Source organism: Chrysochloris asiatica, unplaced genomic scaffold (assembly GCF_000296735.1).
Source record: "Chrysochloris asiatica unplaced genomic scaffold, ChrAsi1.0 scaffold00016, whole genome shotgun sequence".
NCBI classification, from domain to species: domain Eukaryota; kingdom Metazoa; phylum Chordata; class Mammalia; order Afrosoricida; family Chrysochloridae; genus Chrysochloris; species Chrysochloris asiatica.
The window spans coordinates 17,157,132-17,176,511 of record NW_006408534.1 but is presented as its reverse complement, the minus strand read 5'-3'; the positions used below and the strand labels follow the sequence as shown (position 1 = coordinate 17,176,511).

Genomic DNA, 19,380 nt, shown 5'->3' with positions numbered 1-19,380 from the left:
GAATTCAGAACACTGCACCTTCCTACCTTAGAGAAGCATCTAAGGTTCGATTCTACTCTACTTACAAAAGTCAATGTCAGACCATATTTTCCAGAGTGTGGTACTAAGTCTAGGGGAAAAAAGAGCATGAATTGCTCCCTCTCTTTCCTGACCATCCAGGGCCTAAGGTGTTCCCTTCTCAGGTACCAGGATTTTTGTTCTCTCGCCATGAAATTGCTTTGTCTCATCCCAGTAGCTATGTTGTTGTTGTTCAGTGCTGTCGAATCTGTTCCTACTCATAGTATCCCTGTATAGGGTTTCCAAGGAGTGGCTGGTGAGCTTGAACCACCAACCTTGTGGTTCAAACCGACATTGCGATCCATTGCATTAACCTGCAGCACCACGCCAGGACTCCCCAGTAGCTATAATTACACCCTTTTTTCAATCATCCACAGCTTGTACTCAGATCTTTTGTCTAGAAGGATCAACTGTGAGAATTACAAGGATATTTTTACAAAATGTACAGAGATCCATTTTATCCATCACCTTGGTCTGTGCTGTATACTATAGAAGAGCTTAGAGGAACTTGAAGAACAATGTACTCAACAAGTGGTCTAGACCAACCATGACAATCTAATATGGCTAAATCAGAATTAACTTTGAATCCTCTAGGTCCATTTTTGGTCAGATATCTGAAGTGTTCTTTCCCTAGGAAGCACATGTACCAACCGGGTTGCCTTGGAGTTGCTGGTAGGTAAAGGAAGGATGTATTATACCCAGGAATGGTCAGGGTCAAATCCTGACTTTTTAAAATAGGTTATATAACTCCCCATCTCAGGGTACTGATCATCACCAAGAAAAAACGTACTTTTTCTAGGGATTGTATTCAATGACCACACTCCTTTACTAAGTTACATGAACTAAGAGAATCAGGCTGCTAACCTCAGGGTCAGCAGTTTGAAACTACCAGCTATTCCATGGGAGAAAGATGAGGCTTTCTGCTCCCAAAAACATTGACAGCCTCAGAAACCCTGTACAGGGTTGCCATGAGTCCAAACTTGTTGAAGACCGTGCAGACCCGGTCAGGAGTTCGAGGCCCTGTAGGCCCAAGTGTTGCAGACCGTACAGGCCACAGGCTCTTAGGAACAGACTCTAGCCACCTAGCAGTTATAGCAAACTGTTTTTCATCTTAGTATTCAGTTAGGTTTATTATTAAGTGCATACATAAAGCCTTGATATCCACAGATAAATGTAATATTTTCCTAAAAGCCGAAACTGTAAAATTCCAAAAAGGCAAAGTTCTTCCCTCAAAGAATTCATTCAAAGTAAATTGGGTGGCTCCCCGGGTCTCTGTTCTAAGAACAAAAGAACTGCCCTGCCTAAAGGTTACCAGGTGCAGCCCATTCACCTAGGCGCCTAGCTTCTTCCTGCAAACCTGGCCCAGGCAGCCGACACAATGGGAATCCTCCCAATCCTCCTTCTCCTTTCCCCATTTGAGGCTAGGTGCTAAAATGTATGTTAATTAAGATTGAGAAACCAAGTTGTGGTCGGTGGTGAGATTTGAACCTGTGAAGTACGATGTGAAGGTGCCTGAATGTCTGGAAAATTACATATGTTAGCTGTACCTTGTCTTAGTCCTGCCCAGCTTTGTGTAAAATACCTCCCCTAAATAAAATGGAGGCACAGAACAAATCCAGTGGCATTACGACTGGCAAGGCATGAGTTACAGCATGCAGGGGGCTCAGTCCAGCATTGCAACCGTACTGCCTGCTTAGCCAAGATGTTTACTATGCAGGATATTACGGCCTTCGTGGCTGAGATGTTTGCAATGCAGGATCTGCTTGATGCCAGTCCCACATCCACTCTGGTTCCGGGGTGTCTCTTTGTCTCCTTCTTTGTGTCTTTCTGTGTATTCTTTCTATATCTTTACAGCTGCCAGATATCCCCACCTTGTGAACCAAGTAACTATGTGGAGGCCAGTCCCTGGCACGAACTGACTCCACAGCACATAACCACCACCACCGAGAAGGTGAGGGCAATAAGAGTCTTAAGTCTTTTTGAGTTGATTTTTTTATGAAAGCTGTTCCAACATTCAACAATACATGGTGCCTGCAGATGGTAGGGAGTGTAGACTATTCAATGAATACCTTGACAACTGGGCCATTATTGGGTGTCTCTTGTTTTGGTTCCCCTTGCCTTCAACTCCTGTAGGGGTGATATAGAGGGGCCCAGATGTTGTTGCACATGCAGGGAGCTGTATTCCAGGAGAGGAACATTGAATGCTGGGAATCTGCCTCTTTTAGTGGTTAAGTATTTGGCTGCTAACCAGAAGGTTGGTGGTTTGAACCCACCAGCAGCTTAGCAGGAAAAAGACATGGCAGTGTGTTTCCATAAAAACGTAGTTTTGGAAACACTATGGAGCATGTCTACTCTGTCCTGTAGGGTTGCTATGTGTTGGAATCAACTTGACGACAATTGGTATACAAGTGGTAAGAAAACTTACTCTTTGTCCTGAAGACATTACTTCATCCTTCAAGGTTTAGCCTAGATAAAGAGTAGTCAGGGTCTTATATTCTGGACATACACAGCAAGATGGGAAGGAGCACAAGAGCCTCATGAAGGACAGTCTCCCGATAGATATGCCCGGTGAAACTCTCAGTGCTCTCACATTCCATACATTAAAAAAACAAAAAACAACCTTAATTCATGGTTCTTTTTATTTATCTTCTGCTCACTGTTTCAACATTCATGCTGGTCTCCCAAGATTTCTGCTCCAAGATGGATGAAGCTGTGGTAGCTCTACCAGCTTATCATACCAAGAAAGAAGCTGCGCAGAAGGTGGGTGCTGTTGTTGATGGTACATCTTAGTTAAGGTACCCCTCATGGATTTTAGCTCATGTTTGAAAACTTCCTAGCTTGTCATATGGATGTCAACATCAAGAACCACAAATTGCAAATTTAATATGCCATTTTGTATCAAAAGGTCAATGATGAAACACCTAGAATTTTTCAATTATATAAATTTATTCACTGGGTTCTGCTGTAGCCTAGACAACGCTAACTTTTTTCTCTACTGTGGAATTTTATTTTTCCTTTCAGAAATTGGTTTTATTAAACGTACCCAATTTTTAAGTTTTTCAGTAAAGAAAAAAACTCAGAAAAGGGGGGTGTTATTTATTTAGGCTCTATAGTTTTCATCTAAAATAATAAAGCCTGTCTTCCATAGTTGCCTGATGACTTAGCTTCCTTTTTTTCTTAGATATTCTCCTGGAAAAAACCAGAGCAGTAATTTGCCACTACAATATGATTAATTAATTAATTTGTCCTACAACATAGATGAATGATAATGTGTTAGACTCTGTCCTAGGTACTGGAGATACAAGAATGACTAGAAAGATAGTTAAAACACAGCCTTTGCTCTCAAGGAGTTTGTTGTCTAGTAGGGAAGACAGACATGCACAAACATAAAGTATACTTCATTTTGGAGATGAATACTATAGTATGCATTGGCTCTCCAGGCAAAGAAAAGGAACCTACTTCTATCAAGTTAATTCTGACTCATAGAGACCCTTTGTTATTGTTATGTGCCATTGAGTCGGTTCCAACTCATAGCAACCCTGTATAGGATTCCCAAGGAGCAGCTGGTGAGCTTGAACCACCGATCTTGTGGTTGAAACCAACCTTGTAGCCAAGCACATTAATCCACAGCACCACACCCGGACTCCAAAGAAACCTTTTAGGACAGAGTAAAATTGCTCCCTAGGGCTTCCAAGGCTGTAAAACTTTACAAAAGCAGACTGCCTCATCTTTCTTTCAGGGAGTAGCTAGTGGGTTTGAACCACTGAATTTTAGATGCCAAACACTTAATAGCACAACACTTAACCCACTGCATCACCAGGGCTCCATAAAGACAAAGAACAGGGATACATGTGGATGGGCAAGGAAAACAGAATGGAGAGGGCTTGGGGAAATGAAACAATCTGCTGCTGCTTTTCCTTGGATAGTCTATGACTTAGATGTAACATTGATTGCATCCATTTTGGTCTTCTCTATCTTTTTTTTAAAAAAATGACCTTTGCTGTCTTCCTATATGATGTTCTTCATGTCACCCCACAGCTGGTCATGTCTTCTCTCATTAGTGTTTGATGCATCAAATCTCTTTTTGAAATAGTCTCTAAATTCAGGTGGGTTTTGTTCAAAGTCATATTTTGACCTCATAGACTTGTTTTAATTTTCTTCATTCTGAATTTGAATCTGAGCTACTGATGTAGTAGGCCGCTGGCCTTGTTTTGACTGGTGATATTGAGATTTTTCCACTATCTCTTCCCATAGATATTCAATTTGATTTCTGTGTATGTCATCTGGTGATGTCCATGTGTATAGTCGCCTTTTATATTGTTTTTAAAAGGCATTTGCTATGAAGAAGTCATTGGTCTTGCAAAATTCTATTATACAATCTCCATCATCATTTCTGTCACCAAGGTTGTATTTTCCAGCAGTGGATCCTTCCTGTTTCCAACCTTTGTATTCCAACCATTAGTAATTATCAATGCATCTTGAATGCATGTTTGATCAGTTTCAGACAGAAGAAGTTGATAGAATACTTCAATTTCATCCTCAGTGTTTTTATTGGAAGGTACATAAATTTGAGTAACAGTTGTATTAACTGGTCTTCCTTGTAGATGTATGGATGTTATCCTTACACAGATGCATTGTACTTTAAGATAGATTTTGAAATGTTCTTTTTGATGATGAATGTGATACCATTCCTTTTCAATTTGTAATTCCTGACATGGTAAACCATTTGATTGTCTGATTCAAAATGGCTAATACCAGTCCATTTCAGCTCACTAATGTGTATGATATTGATCTTTATGTATTTCAGCTCATTTTTTTCAACTTCCAATTGTTGTATTGTGGTAGCTTGCATGTTGCTGTCATGCGTAAGCTATGTCATTGGTATTTTATATACTAGCTGGGTCACCCATGGTGAACAGGTTTCAGCAGAGCTTCCAGACTAACATAGACTAGAAAGAAGATTCAGCGGACTACTTCTGAATGTTTAGCGTCTGGAACCTTATGAATAGCAGTGGAAGATTGTCAGATATAGTGCTGGAAGATGAAAACATTATGAATAGTGAGAGAATATTTTCAGATATAGTGCCAGAAGATGAGCCCCTCAAGTAAGAGGGTACTTAAAATATAACTGGGGGAGAGCTGCTTCCTCAAAGTGGAGTTGACCATGATGACAGGAATGGAGTAAAGCTTTTGGTACCTTCATTTGCTGATGGGGCACAACTCAAAATAATCAGCTGCAAACATCCATTAATAATTGGAAGAAGGAATGTACAAAGTATGAATCTAGGCAAATTAGAAGTTGTTGAAAATGAACTGGAGCACATAAAGATTGATGTCAGAGAATAGGGAAGCATTAAGGGACAAAAGAGAGTACTGGTGGTTCAGTGGTAGAATTCTAGTCTCCTAGAGGGGAGACCTGAATTTGCTTCCTGCTGAATGTACCCCAGGCATCACTTGTGTCAGTGGAAGTTTGTGTATTGCTATGACGTTGAACAAATCTCAGCAAAGCTTCTAGTTTAAGACAGACTAATATAAAAGCATGATAATCTACTTCTGAAAATCAGCCAGAGGGAACTCTATAGATCCCAGTGGGTACACTGATCTGCAACAATCATGGTGATGGTACAGGACCAGGCAGTGCTTCATTCAATTGTGCATGAAGTTGCTATGCATCAGGGCCAGCTCAACAGTAGCTACCAATTAAATGACAAAAGATATGGACTCCTGACAAGTTAACTGCAAGAGAAATTCTGAAAATGAATCCTATTTCTCCATAGATTTGTGTTATGGATTTGAAGATATGGTCTTGAATGAAAGTCTCATGAGAATAACCAAAAAGCCCAAACCATTAAAATATCTATCTCTATTACTTCTTAAGTACATGGAATCAGTTAGAAATGAGGTAACTCTTATATGAAGAAACTGAGAAGCTTGGTTGGCTTCTATTCATTCTCCAGCCTCAGTTTATAGAGAGATCACAAAATATTTAAGAAAAAAAAGTCATGGTTCTCCCATAACTCAATGCTATTCCTGGTGTGGTGCTATAGGATAAACACTGGACTGTAAAGTCAGTTTGAACTGTAAGGTTGGCAGTTCAAACCCACCAGCCGTTCCTCAGAAACCCTATACAGGATCGCTATGAGTCAAAACAGACTTGACCGCACTTAACAACCAACTAAAAATAAGTCACAAAAAAGTTTGTAGGATAAAAGCTGTTGGCTATCACTTAAATTTCTTTATTTTTTAAACTGAGGACTTAGAATTAAATGTATATGGTTCACTAATATGTTTGTTTTAAAAACAAACTTGACTAACTTATGCTAGAGAAATAGCATAGCATCCTTTACCTAATTACTACTTAAAGAATTTCTTTCATAAATAGTCATGTTCCTAGAACCTTTTATAATAAAGTTATCTTGTTAGTCATAATACTTTCCAAATTTTCTATAACAATTATATATCATTTTAAATGGAGAAATAGATGTAAAAGAAAATAGATGAAGGAACTAGAAGTAATGGGACGGGTAGCTGGCTCTTGTTGGGTAGACAGATTTGTTCATCCCTCAAGGGCATCCAGTCACTTCATCACAGCCTGGAACCTCCATCACATCCTGATAGCTGCTCACAGAGTTGTTGGCAGTTGTAACACCCTATCCTTTCTGGGTTGGATTTTACCATTCTGTTAGGTGTTTTCTAAACTGTGTCTTTTCCAGCTCAGCCCTGTTTGTTTTCTGAATATCTCATTACCAGCTATGTAACATAGTTTATGAAAGTCCCCTCCAGGCAACTCTTTATGAAAACTAGGAATGTCTGTAAATATACACATTTGTACAAATATGTTTTGTTTCTGTCATGGCACTTAATTTCTCAATTAATTCTTTAAGATTCAGCTCTCTGAAGCTTTTTCTGAGTATGCTAGACAGAGGTAATTAATTTGTTCATCAAACATGTATTAATTGCTTATTCAACACTCTAATTTTGGACTCCAAGTTTGGGGGAAAATGGCTCTTATAAATGCCAGTTGATGGCATTTTGCTACAGCAACCCTAGGAAATGAATACAGGAGAAAACTTACCCAGTTTTTCTGTGGCTTCCACACAGACACTAGGATACATGCCCTCAGTGTAAGTTGCCACGAGGAGATACAGATGGGTTTTCACAATTACCACACCAGTGTTTTCCTGTACAAAGAATAAAATGGAAAGCTCTTCTCTTGGTTCTCAGCATAGGACCAGCATTTATGTTTCAGTTTTCACCATTTCTTGACCTCCATATATTTGTATATTGGTTTTTGGACTCTATATTCTATTCCACGAATTGTCTTTGTTCGAAAAGTTTCAGACTGTTGTAATCACAGCATTTGGATTTTGGAAGAGCTATCAACTAATTATGGACTCCTGGTGTAGTACTGTAGGATACGCACTGGACTCTGAACCACAAGGTCTGCAGTTTGAAGCCACCAGTGCTCCTATACAGAGTTGCTATGAGTTGGAACTGACTTGGTGGCACATAACAGCCACATAACCACCGATCCTGCAGTACAAACGGCTTTGCAGTCTGCCGCATTAACCCACAGTGTCACACTAGGACTCCTTGTTATTAGACTTTGTTAAGTCTCAGTTCCCTAATCTGTAAAATGAGGCTATTTAGTTTGTACCTTAATCCATATAGGGTATCCTATAAATGTGAACTCATCTCTGTAATTGTTTTGAGGAGTCCTGGTGTGGTACTGTAGGATAAACACTCAACTGTAGAGTTGGTTTGAACCACTCCTTGGAGATCCTATGTATAGGGTCACTATGAGATGGAACCAACTCAATGGCACTTAACATAACAACAACAATTCCTTTGAGGCAACAGGGAACCAAGAATGATTTTAAGCAGGGGAGGGATGTATTTTTTTAAAGGCTAAGGATGTAAGGAGCTCTGGTAGCGTAGTGGTTACGAATCGGGCTGCGAACCTTAAGGTCAGCGGTTCGAAACTACCAGTCGCTCCGCGGGAGAAAGATGAGGCTTTCTACTCCCGTAAAGATTTACACCCTCGGAAACCCTGTACAGGGTCGCTATGGGTCGGACCCGACTCGATGGCACTTAACAACAACAACAACAAGGATGTAGGGTATGAAGGATGGACTGGAGTGGAGAAAGAGAATTTAGGTAAGGTTTAATTGACTGATTCTAGAATGAATGATGCCCTAAACCAGGTTCTCTTATAGCACTCCTTTTCATATATGCCATTCTGGAATTAGACTGCTGTCTCAGACATTGTTTGGAGACCATAATAAATGTCCCTAGTCTATGTTACAAGGAGCTCTGGTAGCATAGTGGTTACGAATCGGGCTGCGAACTGCAAGGTCAGCAGTTTGAAACTACCAGCTGTTCCGTGGGAGAAAGATGAGGCTTTCTGCTCCCGTAAACATTTACAGCCTCGGAAACCCTGTACAGGGTCACAATGAGTCAGAAACCAACTCCACGGCACATAACCAACACTACCACCAGTCTATGTTACATATAGGATCAAGAGGGCAAAGAAAATGAGATTCAAATTCTTAAGATTTTTAATACAGCTGTTCTCAAATCCTGTCCACTCACATTCTTAGCATAAAGAGAATATTCATCTGACCGGACACATTTGTAATCCTTTTCCTTGAAATATAATCCTTCTCTTCGGGTTTGTAAAGGGTTCTTAGCAAATCCATTCACAAGTGTTTGGACATCATTGGGCATGACCTGCAGAGATTAAAGAGTTAGACCAGGCAACCATTCAAGATCAAAAGGGCATTTACCTAAGGGTAAAGCTGAGAAGGGATGGAAATGAGAGTGGAATGGAAATAACCATAGGAAAGAAAAAGAATAACTATTGTTATGTGGAAGAGATTGAGATGAAATAAAGTGTATGATTTGTTGAGTATAAAACTGATGGTCTTCTTTGTGAATGAACCTTCCCTCAATTCACAACAAAAAGATTTAAAAACAACAACAAAAAAAGAGACTAAGGTCAATAAATTACAGCCCTCAGGCCAAATTCAACCCAAGCCTATTTTTGTATATCCTGCAAGCTAAAGGTAGTGTTTTCATTTTTAAGCGGTTAAAAAAAATTAAAAGAATATCTTTTTGACGTGTGACAATTATGTGAAGTCCAAACTGCAGTAATGTCATATCAGTTCGTTTCTGTGCTGTGCACCACATCTACAGAGTAGTTGTCTTAGAGACCGTACGGTCTATAAGTTTAAAATATTCACTAGCTGGCTCTTTACAGGAAAAGTTTGCTTTAAATACTTGCTCTTTCTTACACTAAATCCTGGTGTTGCTACACACAGACGCTGCTCTTGGAGTTTGATGAGTGCTGCACTGTCCACATGCTTGGTTCCCAGAAGGGTGTCTAACAGTAAGGTCTGCATATAACTCATGCTCCCTCAGCTCTGAAACATGGAAGTGAAAAATGGTTACTGCACTGTGTACTTTGGAAAGATGAAGGGTAAAAAAAAAGTTGGCCCATCTAGTATCCACCAGTATTTAAAGATAAAAATAAAATGAGAAAATCAGTTCAGAGAGTGGGTTTGGAAATTATAACTTCATAATTTTCTAGCGATGGCAATATTTTATATTTTAGCAAGTGGGGATTAACGACCCCCCACTCATTCCTGCCACAAAACTACAGAGGTCCCACCTTCACGGATCCATTTTCAATTGGTCTTGGGTGGGTCTCAAGCATCAAAAATATGACCTTCCACCCTCCATGCCACCATAAAGTGAGCAGCCAGGATAGAGAACCTTTGAACTAAATAAACAAGACTGAAATACACTGACTTTTTCTCCCCACTGACAAACAGCAGCGCTAAATATGGACACTGGTCAATACCCAACGGCTAAAAACATCTTTACAGCACTTACATGACCCTAACATTTTCTGAAAAGTCCCCAAGCCTTCTTGGGCCGTCCTCACTAGGATAACCTCCACAAACACTCGCCCTTCAAAGAGATATTGAAAGTGAGGTACTTCTTTCCTTGCTACACCTCTCCTGATATTTTCCCAAAGGGGTTCCCTGTAGTGGAAGTGGGGGTGGTTAACTTCCAGTTTTGCTGTTCCGAATCCCGCGCTCAAGAAAATGGAGACTTAAGGAAGTGAAGCGGATCACACAGGAGAGGACGAGACCATCTTCTCGAAACAGGAGAGTAGCGCCCTCTAGCGGGACAGTGTGGCAAAGACCCACCCCTCAACGAACACGGGAAGCTGGACAGGAAGGCGACGGGTACTGCTATTGGCTGTGGCAGCTGCCAGTCACGGGAAACAGGGACCACAGTCCCGTACTCAGATTAACTACTACTCGCCTGCCAGCAAGACCTGGTACCAGCGGCCTTCTAAATTTCTTCTTTGTCAGGCTGGACCGCGAAAGTGCGGGGCACAGAGTTGCACTGGGCGAAATTCGCCTGACCGCGAGTTCACTGCCCTCTTCGGTGCCTTGGGGGCTCTTTGTCGCTCGCGGCGGCCGCGCGGTAGCTGCGTCCTGGAAACAGTGGATGGAAGGTTCTCACATTCTGAAGAGGCGGGGCTCTAGCTGGCTGGGCTGCAGGCCCGGCCGGCCCATTTTTTCACCGCAGTCCGTTGGGAAATAGGGTCATTGTGTTCTGCGGCCGGGCTCCAGTTCAGTGTAACACCGAAGGCCCTGCTAGCCCCGGGATAGAAGCGGAGGTGCCTGGCTTGCCCGGGGACGGCCACTTCCACGCGCGAGGCTATCGGCAGCGCGCATCTTGCTGAAGGGGACGGGATAGGAGTGGCTGCTGTAGTCTACTTGTGAGGGAGGGCTTTGAGCTGCGCTTAACTTGAAGGCTTGTAGTCCTTGAAAGCTACTTCCTCTCATCCCTAAACAGCCCAGTCTGTGTTTTAGTAACTGGACAGTTGTAACTCTTCCCATGAACGGTTACCAAAGTTAGAAGTCCAGATGTAGGATAAGCACTAGACCAAAAGGTCGATTTGAATCACAAGGTAGCAGTTCAAACTCACCAGCCGCTCCTCAGAAACCTTATTAGGAACGCTATGCGTCCGAACACACTCGTAACAACACGGCATTTAATAACAAAGTTAGAAAATTTCTGCAAGTATGGCCCCCAGAAGCCAGGCTGAAATTGCCGCTCAGATTAGAATGGGATACCTCATAGAAGGATTTGGGAAGCCTTTTCAGAGATTGGGAAAGTGGGAGGGAATACTCAATCCAAAGAAAACCTCCTCCTCCGTTTAAAGAAGGCTGGCTCTGAAGGCCTCCTGTTAGGGAAAGTGTGACCACTGGTTATTGTTCATAATCTCTTACATGTCTGTTCAGCTGTTATAGTGTTGTTAAGTCGGTTCCGACTCAGCGACCCTGTATAGGATTTCCGAGGAAGGGCTGTTGGGTTTCAACCACCGACATTTTGTTAGCAGTCCAGTGTTTATCCTATAGCACCACACCAGGAGTCCTTGGTCACAGTATCTAGTTTTAATGAAACAGAAAATAAGATTATTCTGAGTTTATATTACTAAATAAGCTAACTTTTAGTTTTTATAGGGACTCTAATTTGTGGTCACAATGAGAAGATTCAAAAATGATGCGGAGCTGATACCTGGCACACTTCCTAAGCTCAAGAACTCAAAAGAATGGTTGGAACCAAAGTCACTTTCTTTTATGGAGGTACAATATCATAGTTTTTTTTTTTTTTTTTTACGTTTTTATTGTGAATTGAGTAATAGTTTACTTGGGAGAACATCATTTTACACTCATCGTTTCATTGCAATGATTACAATCCCCTCCGTGTAGCATCATTCAGCAGTATTTGCTTCTATTCCCTCTGTTAGTTTTTTGTGTTTTTTTTTTTGGGGTGGGTGTTGTACACAAAAACACTCAGGAATATATAACCATTTAAACAACTGAAGGGCACATTCTGCAAGCCTGACTCCTGGCTGCCAGCACACAGCCTTTCTCTTTCCATGAGTCTGGAATCCTTAGCTGCTCTCTCTCTTAATGTCCTCATCTCTGCCTCCATCTCTGGTATTGTTGCTTCTCTGGGTAGGGTCTCACATTCCTCTTGGGCTTTTTTCCCTTGATGGTCCTAGGGTCCTCTGTTCCTGGACTGTAAGATTAACTACTTCCCCTTTTTTGTTACAAAATGTCTACCTTTACAGTTGCGATAGTTGCAATTAGTCATGATAACAATTACTCACTATTGAATTATAAGAATCTTAAACCTATTTCTTTTCACCAGACCCATCCAGACAAGATGAAAACTATTCAGTGGGGGCTGTATATTCCCCCGCACACTCTTAAACTAAACTCCCTCTTGAAAACTTGTAAGCCAGTCACTTCATGCCTTTACCGCACCCCCAGCCGGCATTGCATGGCTCAGTTGGTATTTTGAGTTACTGCACCCATAATTATAGGTCAAGTTCATCAAATTTTAGCAATTTACACTTGCTTCCTTTATCACATTTCTTTATCTTCTTGTGCATGTCCTCTCACTTCATATCAGCTGTTCACTTCTCTCTCAGCTCTATCCTTCTGTGGCTAGGTCCTTGTCTATGGGCTCAGGAATTTCCATGTTTCAATACACTTCAGACCAACCAGCCCTTCCTCTTTTCTCTCTTATCTCAAGGTCGACAGGAGTCTATAGACCTAGCACCATGTTTCAAAAAATTTTTTTTCTCATTGAATTGCCTTTGTACTTTGTTGAAAATTAACTGACCAGATACATATGACTGTATTTCTGGAAAGTTGTATTGATTCCATTAATCTATATGTGTATGTGGAATTCTGGTGTAGCTCTGGGGGATAAATAAAGCACTGCATCACAAGGTCTGTTTGAACCAAAAGTTTGGCAGTTCAAACTCATCAGCCCTATTCTGGGTCACTATGAGTCTGAACTGACTTGACGGTGCTTCACAACAATAACAACAACATATATGTATATGCATTAACTAGAACCTCTAATGTAATGTTGAATAGACGTAAAAACAGACATCCTTGACTTGCTTCTGGCCTTAGGGGGAAGGCAGTTTTACCATTAAGTATAACAAAAATTCTCACAATTGGACTATAAACAATGTAATGATAGAGAAAAAATTGACATCAACAATTTCCTTCTTGGACCAACAATCAATGCCAAGGGAAGCAGTAGTCAAGAAATCAAACAATATATTGGTAAATCTGCTGCAAAGGACTTCTTTAAAGTTTTAAAAAGCAAACATGTTACTTTGATCACTAAGGTGTGCCTGACCCAAGCCATAATCTTTTCAGTTGTTTCATATATACATAAAAACTTGTTGTCATCGTCATGTGCTGTGGAGTCAATTCCAACTCATAATGATCCTGTATAGAGTTTTAAGGCTGTAAATCTTTACGGGAGCAGAAACCCTCATCTTTTTCCTGCGGAACAGCTGGTAGTTTCAAACTGTTGACCTTAAGGTTCGCAGCCCTATTCGTAACCACTACACTACCAGAGCACCTTAAAACTAGGCAATGAAAAAGAAAGAATAATGGGTACATTCATTATGTGATATTCATGAGCTACCAAAGAATGGACAAATTAACTTTAGAAGAAATATGACCAGAATGTTCCTTAAAAGTGAGGATGGAGAGACTATGATTCGCTTACTTTGAACATGTCATCAGGACAGTGCAGGTGCTAGAGAACATCATTATGTTTGGTAAAGTGGGATGCCATCAGTGAAATGGATTGACAAAATGGCCACAACAGTGGACTGAAACATACCAATGATCTTGAAGATGACACAGGACTGCAGCTTTTATTCTGTTCTACATAAAGTCACTATGAGTTGGAGCCAACTCAATGGCAACTAACAATAAACAACAGTGATGATAACTGTATGGTGTTTTAGATACTGTTCATCAGGTTGAAAAAGGTCCTTAAATTTTTACTTGGCTAAAAGTTATTAGGAGTAGGTTTTGAATTGTCTCAAATGCTTTTTTTGGTAACTACTGAAAACATTTGTCAGTTTGTTGTACTGTGGTAGCTTGTAAGATGCTGTGATTCTGAAATCTATGCCACTGGTATTTTAAATACCAGCAGGGTCACCCATATTGGACAGGTTTCAGGTGAGCTTCCAGGTGAAGATAGACTAGGAAGAAGGAGAGACAAACTACTTCTGAATGTTTAGTCACTGAAAATCTTATGAATAGCAGAGAAACACTGTCAGATATAGTGTTGGATAATGAGGCCCTCAGGTTGGAAGGCACTCAAAATGTGATTGAGAAAGAGCTAACTCCTCAAAATAGGGTTGACTGTGATGACACGAATGGAGTAGAGCCCTCAAGACCTTCATTTGCTGATGGGGCACAACTCACAATGAAGAGAAAAAGCTGAAACATCCATTAATAACCAAAACATAGAATGTATGAAGTATGAATCTAGGAAAATTGGAAATTGTTAAAAAAGAAGTGGAAGCATAAGCATCAATATCTTAGGCATTAGTGAGTTGAAATGGACTGGTATTGGCCATTTTGAATCTAACAACCAAATGTTTACTACTGGGAATGACAAATTGAAGAGGAATGGTGTTGCATTAATTGTCATAAACAACATATCAAGATATGTCATGAAGTCTGTGATAAGACAATATCCATGTACCTACAGGGAAGACCAGTTAATACCACTAGTATTCAAATTTATACATCAACCTTTAAACCAGTGAGGATGAAATAGAATTTTACCAACTTCTTCAATCTGAAATTGATCAAATATGCAATCAAGATATATTGATTATTACTAGTGATTGGAATGCAAAGATTGGAAACAAAGAGGAAGGATCAGTAGTTGGAAACTATGGCCTTGGTGATAAAAATGATGCTGGAGATTGCATGATGGAATTCTGCAAAACCAAAGACTCATTCATTTCAAATACCATTTTTAAACAGCAAAGAGACAATTATACACATGGACCTTACCAGATGGAATACACAGAAATCAAATTGACTACATCTATGAAAAGAAACAGTGGGAAAGCTCCATATCATCAGAGAAAACAAGGCCAGGGGCAGATTGTGGAACAGACCTATCAATTTCTCATATGCAAATTCAAACTGAAGCTGAAGAAAATGAAAACAAGTCCAAAAGAGCCAAAATATGACCTTGAATATATCCCACCTGAATTTAGATATAATCTGAAGAACAGATTTGATAGATTAGACACTAAAGACAGAAGACCAGAAGAGTTGTGGGATGATAGCAAGAACATTATACAGGAAGAAAGCAAAAAAAGAAGACAAGAAAAAAGGAAAAGATCAAAATGGATGTCAGAAGAGACTCTGAAACTTGCTCTCCAACATAGAGATGCTATAGCAAATAGAAGAAATGAGGAGGCACAAAGGCTGAACAGAAAATTTCAAAGGTCAGCTTGAGAAGACAAAGTCAAATATTAGAAAAAATGTGCAAAGATCTGGAGTTAGAAAACGAAAAGGGAAGAACACACTCAGCATTTCTCAAGCTGCAGGAACTGAAGAAAAAATTCAAACCTTGACTTTGTTATTGAAGGATTCTCTGGGCAAACATTGAATGATGCAGAAAGCATCAAAAGAAGATAGAAAGAATACACAGTCACTGTGCCAAAGGGAAATGGTCGATGTTCAACTGTTTCAAGAGGTAGCATATGATCAAGAGCCAGTGATACTGAAGGCTAGAGAGCAGACACATATTAATATAGATGACAGGGCAGGCAATATACAACAAGAGGGAGGTTAGCAGAGAAAAGATGAAGGTAGAAGGAGACACAGGGAGGAATTTAATAGTTAAGTGAATAGAGGTAAATGCTGTTAACTTTTGTTACATGAACGGGACTGCAAACATGTAATGAAGCAAAGTGTAAAACTGATGATCTGCTCTGTAAGCCTTCACTCAATTCACAATAAAAAGTTATAAAAAAAAAAAAAAGAATTGAAAGAAATATACAACTCTACAATTGTTGCTAAGTGTTGTCAATTTGATTCTAACTTATAGCTACCCTATTTTAATACACTACTTTGGATGAAGAACTGAACAACTAGAAAAAAAAATCAACAAAGACAAAGAAGAACTAAACAACACAACTACTTGACCTCATAGACATATACAGAGCATTCAACCCAATAGGAATATAATATACATTCTCTTCCCATGCACATATAACATTCAACATTCTCCAGAACATATCATATATTAGTTAGGCCACAAAGCAAACCTCAATAAATTTAGGAACATCAAAATACTACAAAGCATCTCAGATCACAATGCTATAAAATTAGAAATCAATACTAGAAAGACCCAGTGGAAAAAATACAGGGATAGAGGTAAATACTGATAGTGATGGTGCATGGAAGGGATTGTAATCATTGAAATAAAACAAAGTATGTAATTTAATGAATACATTTGTTGTTTGAACAGTTATATAATTTACAGTTTCATAGTAACAGTGGTACACACCTTTCCCACTTCCCATCCCAAGCCCTTCACTGGGATCAAGTCTCTGTCCTGAGGCATGAAGTTTTGAATATGTGTCCTTAATTCTTCTTTGGGGGCTTCTTCCAGCTGTAATTCACTTGGAGCTGTAGTTGACCCAGGGCCATCATAGTTCACCCCACTTGTATCTTATCCAGGGCCACAGCTCACTGGGGGCGGTCATAGCTCACCCAAATGGTAGCCCACCTGTTTTCACTTGGGGCTGTAGCTCACCTAGGGCCATAGCTCACTTAGGGCCATAGTGTTCAAATCTTTGCAGGAGTAAAGAGCCTCATCCTTCTCTTATGGATAGGCTAGCAGGCTGACTCTTACATCCTTGTTGTAGAGTGTCCGTCCTGTTTGCCATCTTAGATTGATTTATATATTTGACGCTCTTTCATTAGGAGCATAGATATTTATTATGGTTATGTCCTCTTGTTCTTTTGACCCTTTAACCATTATATATTGTCCTTCTTTGTCTCTTATGCTCATTTTTATCGTAAAGTCTATTTTATCAGAGATTAATATTGCTAATACTGCTTGTTTTTGATTGTCATTAGCTTGAAAATATTGTTTCACATCCTTTGACTTTTTAGTTTATTTTTGTCTTTGTGTAAAGTGTGTTTCTTATAGACAATATATTGAAGGATGCTGTTTTCTTATCCATTCTGCTACTCTCTGTCTCTTTTGTTATTTTTTGTTAAGTGCCATTGAGTCGGTTCAGATTCATAGCGACCTGAGACTGTAAATCTTTACGCGAGCAGAACGCCTCATCTTTCCCCCGCAGAACAGCTGGTAGTTCAGTTCGCAGCCCAATTCATAACCACTACGCTACCAGAGCTCCTTCCAATAGGCTATAGTATAGTGTAAACCTAACTTTTATATGCACTGTTGTTGTTAAGTATTGTCAAGTCAATTCTGACCCACAGCAACCCTGTGTAGCATAGTGGTTACAGGCTGCTAACCTCAGGGTCAGCAGTTCGAAACTACCAGCTGTTCCACAGGAGAAAGATGAGGCTTTCTGCTCTGGTGTCGCTATGAGTCAGAACCGACTCCGCGGCACATAACAACATAGGGTTTCCAAGGAGTAGCTGGTGAGCTTGAACCGCCGACCTTGCATTTCAAACAGCTTTGCAGTCTGGCGCATTAACCTACAGCGCCACATCAAGACTCCACTGGGGAACCAAAACAAAAAAACAAAAAAACTGTGTGACTTAGTGACTTACTTTATTATGTTATTAGCTTTACTATGGTGGTCTAGAATCAAATCTGCAATCTCTCTGTGATAACCTATGTAAAGAATATTTTATAATATGGCTTGAGGTAGAAAAATTGGATTTACCATTTTCAGAGATAAATCTGTCACAAAATATAATGAACCCAGAACTAATTTTTTTTTCCAAAATATGATTTTCAAAGTTTAATTCTCTATTTTAGGTATTAGCTAAAGAAGATATTGATGCAGCTATTCAATCAATATTGTATAGAGAAAATTATATAATTAAGGTAAGAATTGGTTATAGCTAATCACACATCTTGTTTGTAGATTACTTGCCATTTGGTTAAGATTGTGCTATACTTATGTATGCTTCTTTACTCTTGTCTTTGTTTTTTTCTTCTTCATAGAATGCTCTTCTTCCTCATTCTCTACCACTTCTTCTCTGCCTGGATAAGTCCTCATTCTTTGAGGTCCATCCTAAATGTCTCCCACTTGGGGAATCTTTCAAGACTCTTAGAAAATAGTAAGTTTTCTCTTCTCTATATCTTTCTTCATTTACTGTATATGAGTAGGCTCAAAAAGTTCTTGGAAAAATGGAAATAAAAGATAATAGAATTTTTCCTTGAACTTTTGAAGCTCTCTTGTACATGTCTATCTATCATGCTATATTATCCCTCCTCCTAAAATGTTTTATAGATAATGTTTTGTTTTCTGTCTCCCAGAGAGGGCAGGCATATTGTCTCATTTATCTGTATAGCTCTTGTTTCCAGCATAGTGTGTCTGTCACATAGAAGTCAACTAAATCATTGAATTAATAACTAACTTCGTGAGTTATGATTATGAATATAAACAAAGTTCAAATTTTCATAAATTTTAGAACAAAAAATTTTGGAATAACTTATCTTTTTTTATCACTATTTACTAGGAACTAGATAAGTATTTACAACATCATGACTTCTTAAATGCAAGAAGAAAAGAGATATTATATAAAAGATGGGTTGACCATGTGGCGGATCCTCTCCAGAAGAAAATTATAGAAAAAGTCTGTTCACATAAGAAGATTAAACAAAGAAGACAAGAGGAATTAAATGGCTTTTTAAAACATGTAAATAAAAAGGTACTAAAAGATTATTCGAGTCCTGGTGTGGTGCTAAAGCACTGGACTGCTAAGCAGAAGGTCAGCAGTTCAAACCCACCAGCTGCTCCTTGAAAATCCTATGCTGTTGTTGTTAGGTACTTTGAGTTGGTTCTGACTCATAATGACCCAAATCACAACAGTACAGAACACTGCCCTGTCCTTCGTCACACTGACTGTCTTTGTTACACTTGAACCTATTGCTGCTAACATTGTGCCAGTCTATCTCTCTGGGGTTCTTCATCTTTTTCACTGACCCTCCACTTTACTAAGCATGATGTCCTTCCTGATAACATGTCCAAAGTATGAGAGCTGAAGTCTCATCATCCTGCCTTCTAAGGAGCATTCTGGCTGTATTTCTTCCAATACAGATTTGTTTGTTCCTCTGGCAGCCAATGGTACTTTTAATATTCTTCTCCAGTGCCCTAACTCAAATACATCAATTCTTCTACAGTCTTCCTTATTCATTATCTAACTTTCCCATGCATATGAGGCTATTGAAAATACCATG

General features: G+C 39.6%; 2 protein-coding genes across 2 annotated transcripts in view; one reads left to right on the top strand and one right to left on the bottom strand.

The window, feature by feature from the left end:
• Positions 1-3,147: 3,147 nt before the first annotated feature.
• On the bottom strand, positions 3,148-9,481 carry PFN4 (profilin family, member 4). Its single transcript, XM_006835240.1, has 4 exons — positions 9,351-9,481; positions 8,650-8,787; positions 7,133-7,238; positions 3,148-3,246 (listed from the first exon to the last, which is right to left on the bottom strand). The coding sequence occupies exons 1-4, from the start codon at positions 9,465-9,467 to the stop codon at positions 3,218-3,220; spliced, it is 390 nt and encodes a 129-aa protein (XP_006835303.1). The 5' UTR covers positions 9,468-9,481; the 3' UTR covers positions 3,148-3,217.
• A 2,140-nt stretch (positions 9,482-11,621) lies between these two features.
• Positions 11,622-19,380, top strand: part of FAM228B (family with sequence similarity 228, member B) — a 48,719-nt gene continuing 40,960 nt past the window's right edge. The window contains exons 1-3 of the mRNA XM_006835301.1: positions 11,622-11,723; positions 17,953-18,021; positions 18,660-18,851. Coding sequence (XP_006835364.1) covers positions 11,622-11,723; positions 17,953-18,021; positions 18,660-18,851 — 363 coding nt within the window. The remainder of the gene's footprint in view (positions 11,724-17,952; positions 18,022-18,659; positions 18,852-19,380) is intronic.